The 14,572-nt window shown below is 46.5% G+C and overlaps 1 protein-coding gene across 1 annotated transcript in view; it reads right to left on the reverse strand.

Annotated features, from left to right (window-relative positions):
- ctnnd2a (catenin (cadherin-associated protein), delta 2a) overlaps positions 1-14,572 on the reverse strand; it is a gene marked incomplete at both ends in the record, with an annotated part of 506,376 nt that overhangs the window by 91,198 nt on the left and 400,606 nt on the right. The window contains 2 exons of the mRNA XM_083657360.1: positions 3,143-3,325; positions 9,685-9,802. Coding sequence (XP_083513486.1) covers positions 3,143-3,325; positions 9,685-9,802 — 301 coding nt within the window. The remainder of the gene's footprint in view (positions 1-3,142; positions 3,326-9,684; positions 9,803-14,572) is intronic.

Raw genomic sequence — 14,572 nt, forward strand, 5'->3', positions numbered from 1 at the left:
CTGGAGTGATGGTACGCGACTGACTGAAATATGCCAACAAAAAAAAGAAAGGGGAAAAAACTTGCATCACAGGCTGTGATTCACAGCACTCTTTCTAGGTTGAGACGAGTATGTTCAACATCAACGGCACGGGCATCAAGACGGCCAGAATGTAAAAGTAGGTCAACCGCTTTAGGGCTTTCAAAATAAAACCGTTATTGTAACATTAACATTAATATTAATTTTGAGTCATGCTTTACAGCAGGGGTCCCCAATTACTTTTCACCAAGGGCCACATTTTGCTGAGGGCCGAGGGCTGGGGGCCACGACAAATCTGGGGCATTTGAAGCCAGATTTAGTTAAGTAGATTTAGTTTAAATTAACAGTTGTGATGTCATTATTCAGTCTTAACCACCAATATTTGATCCTTTCCTCACTCACTCCTATGTCACCACCTGCTCTCCCTGCAAGGGCTTGAAATGAACTTTTTGGACCACCTGCCAATATGGCTGCTAGATTTTAAAGTTACCAGCCAATTAGAATTTCCACTAGCCAAAATGTTTTTCTTGAAATAAAGCAGAATATGAGTGGCTTAATTTAAGCATAAGTATCAGTAAGTGGCAGTAAGTGGAGTTCAGGTGCATTGTGTGTAAAAAATAAATAAAAATGCAATTCCAGCACGGGCCACACATTCCTGGGTAAAAAAAAATAGCATTATAGCATTTTTTAATGTAAAAAAAAATGTAAAAGAAATCTCACACACACACCCCCCCCCACCACACACACACACACACACTGGTTTCTCTTCTTCTATTTCCATCCTCCTCTCTCCCGCTGCCTCTCTCTTCCTCTCGTGACCTTCTCGCTCTTGCTCTGTTGTTTCTCCTCCCTTTCTCTCATGGAAACTAGGCTAGTGTGTTTCCTGTGAGAGGGGTGTATATGGTGTACAGTGTGTGTGTGTGTGTGTGTGTGTGTGTGTGTGTGTGTGTGTGTGTGTGTGTTTGTGTGTGTGTGTCTGTGTGTGTGTGTGTGTGTGTGTGTGTGTGTGTGTGTGTGTGTGTGTGTGTGTGTGTGTGTGAGAGACTTAATGCGCAGCTATACATAGACACCAGCGTTCTCTGATCATGCAATCAAAGGCCTCTTATGTTATGATTTGAGGCATGTGGAAGTACTACAAGAAACGCTTCTTACTACTCTTTCTGCTTTGACAAAAAGTTTTACTGCTAACTAAGAAATCAGGTGATGAAGCTGAACAGAGTTAAGAAGAAAACTTATTATCAACAGATAATTTATGATAGCGGTCATGACAGTAAAAAATAATATGGAAAGCATTGGATGAAATCATGGGCAAAAAGAAAGGTCCAACTTCTTTTGTCGAAACAAATGGAGTCTATCTAACTAAGCTGCTTCACATTGAAAATCCTCTCTCTCCTTTTTCTTTGGCAGCAGTGGACAACACTGAATCCCCTCCAGCTCCAGAGGTGCAGCTCTAGTAGCTCGCCCTGACCCTGACCTCCCTGTGCGGTTTTGAATAGTATTACCAGCAGCAGAAGATGAGTGTGGGGCTGGAAGTAGGGGGGTAGATAGCAGAGAAGGGGCCATTGCCCCCCCCCCCCCCCCCCCCCCCCCCCCGACACACACACACACACACACACACACACACACACACACACACACACACACACACACACACACACACACACACTTTACGCCCCTGGCCCACATTCGTTTTAAGTTGGTGTGATCCCATCACAAGATGCTCTCTACTTATTATTACTTTCCAGCCCTATTTCACTTTCTGTTCTCTCATTCTCTCCCACCTGTTTCGCTGTCTGCCTGTCTCGCTGTCTGTGTGTGTCCATCTCTGTCTGTCTGTCTACAACATGTATTACTCAAGTGAACACACGCACACAGGCTCACACACACACACACACACACACACACACACACACATGCGCGCGCCACAGACACACACACATAAACACACACACACACACACACACACACACACACACACACACACACACACACACAAACACCACAGACACACACACATAAACACACACACACACACACACACACACACACACACACACACACACACAAACACCACAGACACACACACACCACAGACACACACACACACACACACATACATACACACACACACACACACACACACACACACCACACACACACACACACACCACAGACACACACACACCACACACACACACACACACACACACACACACACACACACACATACACACAGACACACACACACACACACACACACACACACACACACACACAGACACACACACACACACACACACACACACACACACACACACAAGCTTGCGGCCCAGTCTAAAGTGCTCTGTAGGCAAGTCAGGTGTACTTTCAAGGCTGAGTACATGATGCCTGGGCCATGGAGAGAAGAACACCTGTACTTTCACAGTGTGAAACAAAGCACGAGAGAGTGGAGAGCAGGGAGGTGAGAGCACACCAAGAAAAGTCATGAAGCTTTTCACTAAAATAGCTCTGGTTTGAACGAAAGAACGTAGTTTCAACTATAAAAAAGAGTGATAAAAACAGCAAGAAAGTGGCTCGTGAGGCTCAATCTCCCAGTTAATACATTATAAAGGAAGCTGGTGCTTTTCAACTCAGCTTGTAGAATATTCTTTGATCTATGATTTTCATCGCTTTTCTCCATTATTTACCACACAGGTCCCTTCAGAGTACCAGTTGAAGGCACAACTGTCTCATCACAGTGAAAAATACTAGTTCACTCAACTGTGAATCCTTGCTTATACATTTTTACCCCCCAGTTAGAATTCTTTGTACTTTTTCTTTGCCCTGAAAAAATATAACATATACACATACTGATAGGAATGGCAAAAATCTGCCTCAGTCTCCTGTCCGCGGCCATGTGTTTCTGATATGTATGAACAGGTCACCTGTCATGAAACATGTTGTACATGACAAAAACATACCAAAAGATTGTTGACACAATGTTTTTATATACTGACACTTTTAGCCCCATCACATCTCTCCTGGGATCTAGCAATCTATCCAGTGCATCGACCAGATTATCAACCAACAAATAAACCGATTAACGCATCTGTCCACATCTCCATTGTCTCCTCTCCTTCCTCACCTGATCGGCACCCTTCTTTTTCTTCTTCTTCTTGCCCCAGCAGCCGGAGCTTTCACCGTCGCGGCCATTGGCGTCGCAAAGCAGGCCGTCCAGCTCTTCCGACCCGCCCTGCTGGCCGTGGGATGTCTCCGCAGCCAGACGGTACGACAGGTTCCTCAGGATGCACACACAGTTCTCTATGGTCTGGAGAGAGAGAGAGAGAGAGAGAGAGAGACAGAGAGAGAGAGAGAAAGAGAGAGAGTTGGAGAAGGTGAGAGGGTGGGAAGGAAGGCGAGGTAGGAAAGGAGAAGAGGAGAGAAAAAGATGAAGAAACAAAGAATGACAGTTGAGAAGAGAGACTTGTTATCTTGCTTGGAAACACGGCGCACACTCAAAGTCGAAGCACGCTAATAAAAACCACCCACTCTCACACTTTTACACTAAGAGCCGCACACCCCCGCCCTCGAGCGAGACAGAGGGAGAGGTGAGAGACACCAGAGGGAGAGGTGAGAGACACCAGAGGGAGAGGTGAGAGACACCAGAGGGAGAGGTGAGAGACACCAGAGGGAGAGGTGAGAGACACCAGAGGGAGAGGTGAGAGACACCAGAGGGAGAGGTGGTCCAGAGGGAGAGGTGAGAGACACCAGAGGGAGAGGTGAGAGACACCAGAGGGAGAGGTGAGAGACACCAGAGGGAGAGGTGGTCCAGAGGGAGAGGTGAGAGACACCAGAGGGAGAGGTGAGAGACACCAGAGGGAGAGGTGAGAGACACCAGAGGGAGAGGTGAGAGACACCAGAGGGAGAGGTGAGAGACACCAGAGGGAGAGGTGAGAGACACCAGAGGGAGAGGTGAGAGACACCAGAGGGAGAGGTGAGAGACACCAGAGGGAGAGGTGAGAGACACCAGAGGGAGAGGTGAGAGACACCAGAGGGAGAGGTGAGAGACACCAGAGGGAGAGGTGAGAGACACCAGAGGGAGAGGTGAGAGACACCAGAGGGAGAGGTGAGAGACACCAGAGGGAGAGGTGAGAGACACCAGAGGGAGACAAAGAGTGGGAGATGGAAAAAAGAGAAAAGGTGATCATCTCTAGAGATGCAGAGCCCATAACGATGTATGGCCGATATTCACCAACTCAGCAAATAAGATGACATCCACCGACGGCAGTGGCCGATGTTTATCTGTTGTGAGTAGTTAATGTGTAGCAAGCGAAAACGGTTTTTGAAACAGTTATTTTTCACACAAAAAATCTTTGTCATGTGAAAGAAGGTTATGTTAAAGGTTGCTTCATACATTTGATTGGATGATTGAATTTGTGCACATTCAAAGATAGCTTGATGGACTGTAAAGCAGTTTTTTTCCTTTGTTCTTTCTGTCACAAAATAGGGAAAAAAAAAAAAAAAAAAAAAACTACAACCGTTCTACCATGTTTCGTGGTGTTACGTGAAGCCATTTGGAAGTTAGGCACGTTTTAGTGATTGGCCACGCCCATTACCACGCCCCCTTTTGGCTAGTGGGTGTGGAAAGTTCTTCCTTGGCCCATGGCCTACTTATCTGCAAAGTTTCGTGGTGTTACGTGAATCCGTGTTGAAGTGAAGCGCCTTTGAAAAGATGTAATTTACACTCTGTTTTTAGCTTGTTTTTAGCCAGGGGCTGCTACAAGTGGGGTGCTGCACCACCTGCTACGAACAGTGCAGATTTCAGCTAAAAACAGGGTTTAAATGACATCTTTTCAAGTCAACTTGGCATCCCAGGGCTTGTGGAGACTTGGATTACGGGAGGTGAGCAGTATGGAGGCATTTTGTTTCCTTTTTTCCCTGTTTATTTTTTATTTTTACATTTTTGCTCGTGACCCTATTCACCCTCAGCAGAAACCTCTACTTCCCTGATGCAGCCGGTCTCCATTTCTCCAAACTGGGACTAGACCGGCTGCATTCTACTGCATGTAGTACAGTGACTGTCAGCAAGTACCTCATACAACCCCACATCAAAAAATCTGAACTATCCCTTTAAACATCGGTATCCGACAAGAATTCCACAATCGGTGCGTCCCGAATAATCTCACATTTAATCAGCTTGTATATTTTCTTAGCCCTGACTTTGAAATGAGATTAGAGGAAACTCAGGTAAATGAGGAAAAATGACAGAGCCAATACACTGTATCACACCCCATTTAACACCAAGTTTGGAGGCACACCCGCCAGCTGAGAAAGTGTGTGTGTGTGTGTGTGTGTGTGTGTGTGTGTGTGTGTGTGTGTGTGTGTGTGAGTGTGTGTGAAAGAGATCGAGTACTTACAGTATCTGTTATCTGTGTGTGTACTTTGACTGGATTTGTGTGCATGTGTGTGTGTGTGTGTGTGTGTGTGTGTGTGTGTGTGTGTGTGTTTAGTATCAGTAGAAAGGGGTGTCATGGAGTCAACCGAGTGGAAATTAACAAAGACAAATCATCCGTCTTCTTTCTGTCTGACCGTCGGTTTACACAACAACAACTAATAATTGAACGGCCTCAAGAGACGCGGAAAAACAAAACAATGTCTCACTCCAGCAAGTCGCAGTCATGTCTGAAATTCTATTCACATGCTATAATGGAACGATGTAGATGAAGTTACACTTTAATTTACAATTTACTGTGGCATTTTCTATTTCCATCTGTTATTTCACAGTTATTCAGCATGCTGTCGTTTTAGGTTGCGTGGTTTGGGGAGTGCAAAGACTCTTGGTTTTTGCATTACTATGAATAATGTGATCCTGAGGTCAGAGTCAGATAGAGAGCAGCACTGCCGCTGCTGGGAAGGATTCAGGGTGTTGCTCAAGGACACTTCAGCAGGGCGGGTGCTTGGTAACACAGGGGCATGGGCACAGGTCCTCTGCTGTCCCGACTCAATACATCATCCTGCTGCCACTTCATTACCTCATGGACTCTAGTGATAATGGGCCAAATATGTTAAATGTGAGGTTCTTGAGATCCATTCATGTCTAATAGCTTTTTAAGTGTGGGGCCTGTGAGATGGTGTTCAGATGATGTGCACCTTGGCACACAACAGTAGGACACAGCTGTCGGTATACTTGCCCTTTCTGCTAGAGTTGCCCGAGTGTTGAAAGAACACTCGGGGGAATAAAGTGACCTTTTATAGACATTTATTGACATGGATTCTGAAGCAGCAATGTTTGTGAACCATGGAGTAAAGCAGGCCATAGTTGGTGTCCACACGCAGCGAGCAACACATTCAACAGGAGGTCAGGAGTTCATTTCTAGCTCAGGGACCAGGGAAACTTGGTTCATTTGTGGACCGTCAACAAGCTTGTCGGCTGAGAAAAGTTTGCCACGGCTAAACTGTTTGTCATCGGATGTCAACAGCTAATCAGATTTCCCGTGTGATTTTGTTGTATGAACAATATCCACTTGGCAAGTGCAAAATTGATGAGAAGTTGATTAAAGCCATTTAAAACGTCCCAGTTCCCTACAACCTTTAATGACTAAAGGTCTCCGAAAGATGCATGCATCATTGGAGTCCATGTTGAAGCCATTTTATTGCCTTTTTTCCTGTTTATGTTTTTATTAATGTGACCTAATTAGCACTTGCTAGTGAGAAATGGTAACCAATTAAAACGTTGTCATGTTATGAAAGGCAATATTAAAAGGGTAAAAACTACATGATTTGCTTTGTAGCTGAATGATGACAATCAGTGCCAATGATGACAAATAATCAGTCAGAATAGGGTGGCCCATCAACTAAGCCGCTCACAATGAGTGTGTTTACGTGCACACAAATAAACTGTTTATTATGGGATTTCTAGAGTTACCTGACAGAATACACTTTTGCCATATGGTAACAATCACATTGTGTGCAATGTTACTAAAATATCAATATTATATAACATGTAAAATATAAATATCATACTGAATATGTCTGTCTGTGAGGTTTGTTCCACCACAAACTGTGAAACCCATTTAAATATCCCTCAAACTCCCTCACATCTGTACATAGCATAATAGCAGAGGTCTGTAGATTAAGGATAATGGAAGAATCCACCGTAAAACATAGTTCTCATATAAAATGTGAATATTCTAGTGATCTTGTGCAGTTTGCTCTTGATTTGTGGACATGAAAGGCAGAGGGGAGACAACAGAGGCGGCGATCAAAACACAAATCCTGGATCTCCATTGGGAGTGAGGAGAGAGCAATTTTTGTGAGCCTCCTGGCAGCATTTGGGCAGAAGTGCATGGCTAATGCACCTCGCTAATGCAGCGGTGACCATTGGCCGCCGCACCTGCCAATCAATCTTCGTTACTGTGGAGACAGCCGTGGCCCTCCAGTGACTGCAGTCAGACGGTGGAGAGGGGCGGGCTGTTAAACAGTGATTAAGGACGGCCATTTAGAGCGGCTGGGAGACAGGGAGACCTTGAGAAAGCAGCCATCCATGACACTGTTTATGTAGTATTGACTTGCCCACACACACACACTGAGTCATAGACAAACACGTGTGCGCACGCGCGCACACGCGCACACACACACACACGCGCACACACACACACAGAGTGATAGATGCACGAGCGCGCGTGCGTGCGCACACACACACACACATACACACACACACACACACACACACACACACACACACACACACACACACACACACTCACTCACAGATAACACACACATTCCCTCACAACACAAGACAAAACTAAACAAAACTAGAATGACCGCACCACGGATATATGCCTCCGCCAACAAGTGAACAGTCGACATGCATGTCTGTCCAGACTTTGACGTTTGAGCCAAATGTGAAGTTGTTACTGAGATATGGCGTTACCGAGCTTGAAAATGGCGTTCGTGAGGTCACAGTGACCTTGAGCTTTGACAACCAAAATGTAATCAGTTCATCCTTGAGTCCAAGTGGACGTTTGAGGCAAATTGGATTCAATTCCGTCAAGACGTTCCTGAGATATTATGTTAACGAGCATGAAACGAGCGGTCGTGATGTCACAGTACCCTTGAACTTTAACCACCAAAATCTAATCAGTTAATCCTTGACTCCAAGTGGACGTTTGAGGCAAATTGGAAGAAATTCCGTCAAGACGTTCCTGAGATATTATGTTAACGAGCATGAAACCAGTGGTCGTGATGTCACAGTACCCTTGAACTTTAACCACCAAAATCTAATCAGTTAATCCTTGACTCCAAGTGGACGTTTGAGGCAAATTGGAAGAAATTCCGTCAAGGCGTTCTTGAGATATCACATTAACAAACTTGAAAATGGCGTTTGTGAGGTCACAGTGACATTGAACTTTGACCTTTAACCACCAAAATCTAATCAGTTCATCCTTGAGTCCAAGTGGGCGTTTAAGGAAAATTGGATGAAATTCTGTCAAGGCATTCCTGAGATATCGCGTTAACGAGCATGAAATGTTCATCCTTGAGTCCAAGTGGACGTTTGAGGCAAAGTCTAAGAAATTCCATCAAGGCATTCCTGAGATATCACGTTAACGAGCTTGGAAATGGCATTCGAGAGGTCACAGTGACCTTGACCTTTGACCACCAAAATCTAATCAGTTCATCCTTGCATCCAAGTCGATGTTTGAGCCAAATTGGAAGAAATTCCGTCAAGTCGTTCCTGAGATATCGCGTTAACGAACTTGGGAATGGCGTTCATCAGGTCACAGTGATCTTGAACTTTGAACTTTGACCACCAAAATCTAATCAGTTCATCCTTGAGTCCAAGTCGATGTTTGAAGCAAATTTGATGAAATTCCGTCAATGCGTTCCTCAGATATCATATTACCCACCATCGGATCGACGGACCTATGTACGGACCAGTGGGCAAGCCCAGCCCCTTTCCCCTGAAGATGACCACTTGAGGCAGGCCTCAGAAGTCCCATCATTCATGTTAAAATGCCCCACTTTGTAACAGTAATTAAACATCTTTACAGCCTGGACGGAAACACGGTTTTGGTCTATAGCTAATTCCACCTTTTCATAACAACTGTGGGGGGCAGGGGTATCATATCTTGCCCGTTTGGAGTAAAATAGATGATAGAAAAGGGGGTGATTGACAGATCGCCTGTCCAGTGATCACGCAGCTTGCTGATCACGGACCAATAGCAGGCGGAGCTGCGACTCTGGGAAACTCCCATCTCACGTGAGTTGCGGAAGGACTCAACCCATTCCCTCCCACTCTGCTGACAAAAAATCAAGATGGTGACGGCCAACGTTTCAACTCCAAACGGGAGACCAAGATCAAAGGGATAGCTCTGTCCATATTATTTAGGTCAGTGGTACGGACGTACATACGGATGGACGTATGTACGGGCAGACGGACGGATGGACAGACAGACAGACAGACAACCCGAATCCATAATGCCTCCGGCCTGGCTATCGCCGGCATAAAAATGGGACAACATAAAAAACACTTCAAGCTGCAGCGAGAGGTAACTGTTTACATTTTCATTCTCACATACTGTACACACGCACATGCGCACGCACGCACGCACACACACACACACACACACACACACACGCACACGCACACTGTACACACGCACATGCGCACGCACACACACACACCTTGCTGTCGATCTCGCTGCTGCCCAGAGAGGTCTGGATGACGTACAGCAGGGCGTCCGTCAGGCCGTCGCACTCTCTCATCCTCCGCCTCGCCTCCTCGCCTGCTGAACTCACATTCCTGCAAAACACACACACACACACGCACACACGCACACACACACACACACACACACACACACACACACACACACACACACACACACACACACACACACAAAAGACTGTTCAGTGTGAGGCAGAGAGAGGGAGAGAGAGAGAGAGACAGAGAGCCAAGGAGAGGGAGAGAGACAGAGAGGAGGAGAGACAGAGGGAGGAGAGAGGGGGAGGGATAAAGACAGATACAGGGGAACCTGGCAGCTCTCCTTAAATGAAACAATTGAAAAGGGAGCATTAAAATTCTGGAAACATCTCAATCTCTGCCCCCAAAGGCCCACTTCAATTTAAAGCACTTGAGTTTGATCCAGAAAAAAAGAGGCGTTAGTCAGACAGTGTTGGTGCTTGAAGTGTTGATGCTTGAAGTGTTGATGCTTGAAGTGTTGATGCTTGAAGTGTTGATGCTTGAAGTGTTGATGCTTGAAGTGTTGATGCTTGAAGTGTTGATGCTTGAAGTGTTGGTGCTTGAAGTGTTGGTGCTTGAAGTGTTGGTGCTTGAACTTCACAGCTAACAGACACACCAACGCCGCTTTGATCATTTGACAATATTGTTCAGTTTATTATTAGCAATCTTGCCAATAAGATAACATGCTGAATAGAATTTTAACTGAGCTGGAGGTAGAGGTGGGTGGCACTGGGGGGGGGATATGAGTCACTTTTCCAAATGCTGCTTGATCTTATGCCATAGTGAATTCAATACAATACGCTTGGAAATTATGTTTAAAACATTTATTATTGTTATGCTCGTTTGACTTCAATCGTCCTGCCAGGTGTACGAGTGCACACTGGATTTCCTGTACGCAGAGCTCTTAGGGCTCTGTGCTGCTGTAGCCGAGCTTATTTTATTTATTTTATTTTGTTTATTTATTTGTCCCGATTTCTGTTGTATTAGTGAACTTCCCCTAAATCTATTCTTTCTAATAGGTCCCACCCTACTGGTTTAACTACGTTAGCTTTTTGTTCCCCTGGGGTGGTATTTTGGTGTTACACGCCCGGACGCAAATGGCAGTTGCACTAACTTGTTGCCGAGATATGTGGAGAGAGAGACGTGAAGTGGTGTGTGACACCGTGTTTTTGTCTTTACATGTGAAGTAAACCCAGTGATCCCAGCAACGGTGTGTGCCTGTCATTCAGCCAACAACATAACATCCAAATACACAACGCAGAATAGTGGCTGTTACATCTGGTGCCGTGACCCGGATTCTTCAGATCAGCCACTGCAGATCGCCGAGGTTAAGCTGTGAGCAAGTAAGCGTATCGCGCCGTGAGCGAGGAGAATCCGAGGAACGCGTGGACAGTGACTGTTGAAAATATTAATAATAGTCATAAGTTTATGTTCTTAAAGAAAGAAAAAGTTTTATTTTGTGGTTTAAAAAGGAAAGAACGAAAGAAAAATAACCTGATGATCCTGGTGATGATTGAAAAAAAAGGTGTTTAGTTTTGCTGAAAAAAAAAGAAAGGTCTGTGGACTGTGGTGACTGTTTATTTTGTTTTTCAAGAAAAAAGATTGGGGATCGTGGTGACTGTTATTTAGTGTTCTCTGGATAAGTTTATTTGGAAAAAAAGAACAAAGAAAAAAAAGTTTGTTTTGGGAAGAAAAGAAAATATTATTTTACACATTTTATACAGTTAACTGTACTGATTACACTGTATTGTACTGTATTATTGCAGTTGGTCTACAATGTCGGTTACACCAGTTACCAGTATGGGGAGGGGTAGAGGGTTGATGACGTATGTGAGCAACCCAGATGGGGCGGTTAGGCAACTAAATTATAGTAACGCCCTAAATATGGATAATTCAACACCCATAGTGAGACCAAAATTCCCCACTCCCACGGCCACTAATAGTGACACCCCAGAGCAATTAGGTGGTGTCACACCCATAGTGAACCCCAGATCCTCCACCCCCGCCGCCACTAACAGTGACACCCCAGAGCAGTTAGGTGGTGTCACACCCATAATGAACCCCAGATCCTCCACCCCCGCTGCTACTAATAGTAACACCCTCGAACAGCTACGTGACCTGCTGGGAGAGTTAGGTACCCAGATCGGTGATGCTGTGGTTAGTCGCATATTGGCCAATCAAACACTTAGCCCCACAATAAGTCCCCCACCCCCCATAGCTTCCCCGTCATTGGGGCCCCCGCCCTCCACACTTGACATGTCCCAACTGAACGTCGTGGTGAAGACAGATGCCAAGGAACCAGTGATGTATAGAGGGGATGGCACAGACAAGTACACCGTCCAAGAGTGGATAGATGTGGTGGATGTGTATCTACGCAAAAAAAGCTGTCCTACCGCAGAACAAGTGGATGAAGTCCTCAGCCATCTTTCGGGACGGGCAAAGAACATCGTCAAGGTGGGGCTGAAGAGTTGTTCTGACCAAGTCACACATCCCGAAGTAATATACGACATATTAAGAAGATACTTCAGTGACTGCCCCATGTCCAGCTTGCCGATGGCTGACTTCTATGCCACACGTCCAGACGCAGATGAGAGTCCAGTGGACTACTGGGTCCGACTGAACACAGCAGCTGAGCACGCCGACAGACACCTGCAGAAGAGCGGAGGGAAAATGGAGAACATGTCGGCAGAAATTGCTATGATGTTCATCAGGAACTGCTCCAACTCTGACCTCTCCAGTGTGTTCAAGTGTAAGCCCATCAGCAAATGGTCAGCCAAAGAAGTACAAGAGGCCATCGACGAGCACCAAAGAGAACATCCGGCAAGAAAGAGGCCCACTAAAACAGAAAGACCTAACATAGTTACAGCAGCCGCAGCTACCTGCAGTCCTGTGGTGGAGGAGTTGACAACAAGGAGAGCTGGTGTTCAAGAGCCTCCCACACCCACAAAGGGGAGCGCAGTCACTGCTGCGGAAGCAGGAGCATTAGAGCGGGTACTCAGCATGCTGGAAGGCGTCCTGGCTAGAGCAGCTTCACCAGTCCAACAGCCGACTCAGTGGACACGCCCTCTTTCTTGCCATGTGTGTGGTGAGAAAACGCACATCACACGTGAGCACTGCATGAAGGAGAAGAGGTGCTTTGGATGTCTGGAGCCGGGCCACCAGAAGAGGGACTGCACAAGAGCCTCGCCACACCAAGCTCAGCCAGAGAACCGCACACCCAACCAGGGAAACTGATTCACTCACACTCCAGAGGGCAAAGTGTGAGTGCGTCATGTCAGACCCTCAGCAGAGATGAAGATCTAAGCTCTGTGTATGAAGAAAGCTGCAAGTCTGCTCAGAGTGGTAGTACCACCATCTACCAAAATATACACAGGCTCGAGAAGGCAGACGATCTATTCTACACTGACGTGACAGTGAGTAACCAAGTTGTACTGCAGTCCCTGCTCGACAGTGGTTCGATGGCTTGTACGATGAGTGAAGACGCTGAAGAGGAGCTCCACAAAGCAGGATTACTACCAGAGAGCACTCAAACCAGCATGGATGTTATCCTGGTGGGCTGTGGCGGTGTGCAAGTGCGGCCCAAGTGCATTCACCAGTTGAAACTGAGCATCTATGGACATGAAGTAAGCGTGCCCACTTTAGTCGTACCAGGCCAACGTGACCAGATGATAATAGGCACCAATGTGCTCAAACACCTGCTACGCCAATTCAAGCGAGACCCCAGCTACTGGCGAGTGATGAACAAAGCTGACTCTTCTGGCGAGCAGAGCATCGAACACTTCTTAAGCATGCTCTCAGGCATAACAAGATGGAAAGGCGACAGTATCCCAGACACCATCGGGACTGTGAAGCTCGCTAGTGCTGTGACACTCCTGCCCAGTCATGAGCATATAGTGTGGGGCAAGCTTCCTGGAAATGCTCCCATCTCAGTGGGAAGTGCCATACTAGTGGAGCCGACGAAATCCCAGTCGCACAGGAAAAGCATCATGGTAGGAAGAACCGTGGCAACAATGACTGGCGACAGATGGGTTCCTGTAAAAGTCGTGAACCCAAGTGACAAGCCTATAACACTGAAGAGGAACATGAAACTGGCCGATGTTTCACCATGTGTAGCACTGGAGGATTTCGAGCTCAGTGCGAACCATGCCCCTGACACAGAGTTGAAGGCACAAAGCCAAAGCATCCAGAAGAACACTGACCATGTCCACGGCACCCCAGGAAGCCCCACCCTTCAAGAGAGGCTCAACAGCCTAGGGCTAGGTGAAGTTGACACGAGCTTATGCGAAGTATCACCCTACTGGAAGAGCCGGCTGGTGGAGCTCATACAGAATTACGAAGATGTGTTCTCCAAGGACAAATTGGACTGCGGCCAAGCCAAGGACTTTGTCCACAGAATCCATCTAACGGATGACCGCCCCTTCCGACTACCATACCGCCGAGTCCCACCAGGCCAGTACCAGAAGCTGAGAGAAGCCCTCTCTGAGATGGAAGAGAAAGAGCTAATACGCAAGTCTTCAAGTGAGTGGGCCTCTCCGCTGGTACTCGTATGGAAAAAGAATGGCGATCTACGTATCTGTGTGGACTACCGATGGCTTAACGCACGCACAGTGAAGGACGCCCATCCAGTACCCCACCAAGCTGACTGTTTGGCCGCGCTAGGAGGGAATGCTGTGTTCAGTGCCATGGACTTAACGTCGGGTTTCTATAACATCCCCATGCACGAGCAAGACAAGAAGTTTACAGCCTTCACTACACCAGTAGGCCTCCATGAGTTCAACAGGCTACCACAAGGCTTGTGTAATAGCCCGGCCAGCTTTATGCGCCTCATGA

This window comes from Poromitra crassiceps (assembly GCF_964638095.1).
Source record: "Poromitra crassiceps genome assembly, chromosome: 2".
NCBI lineage: Eukaryota > Metazoa > Chordata > Actinopteri > Beryciformes > Melamphaidae > Poromitra > Poromitra crassiceps.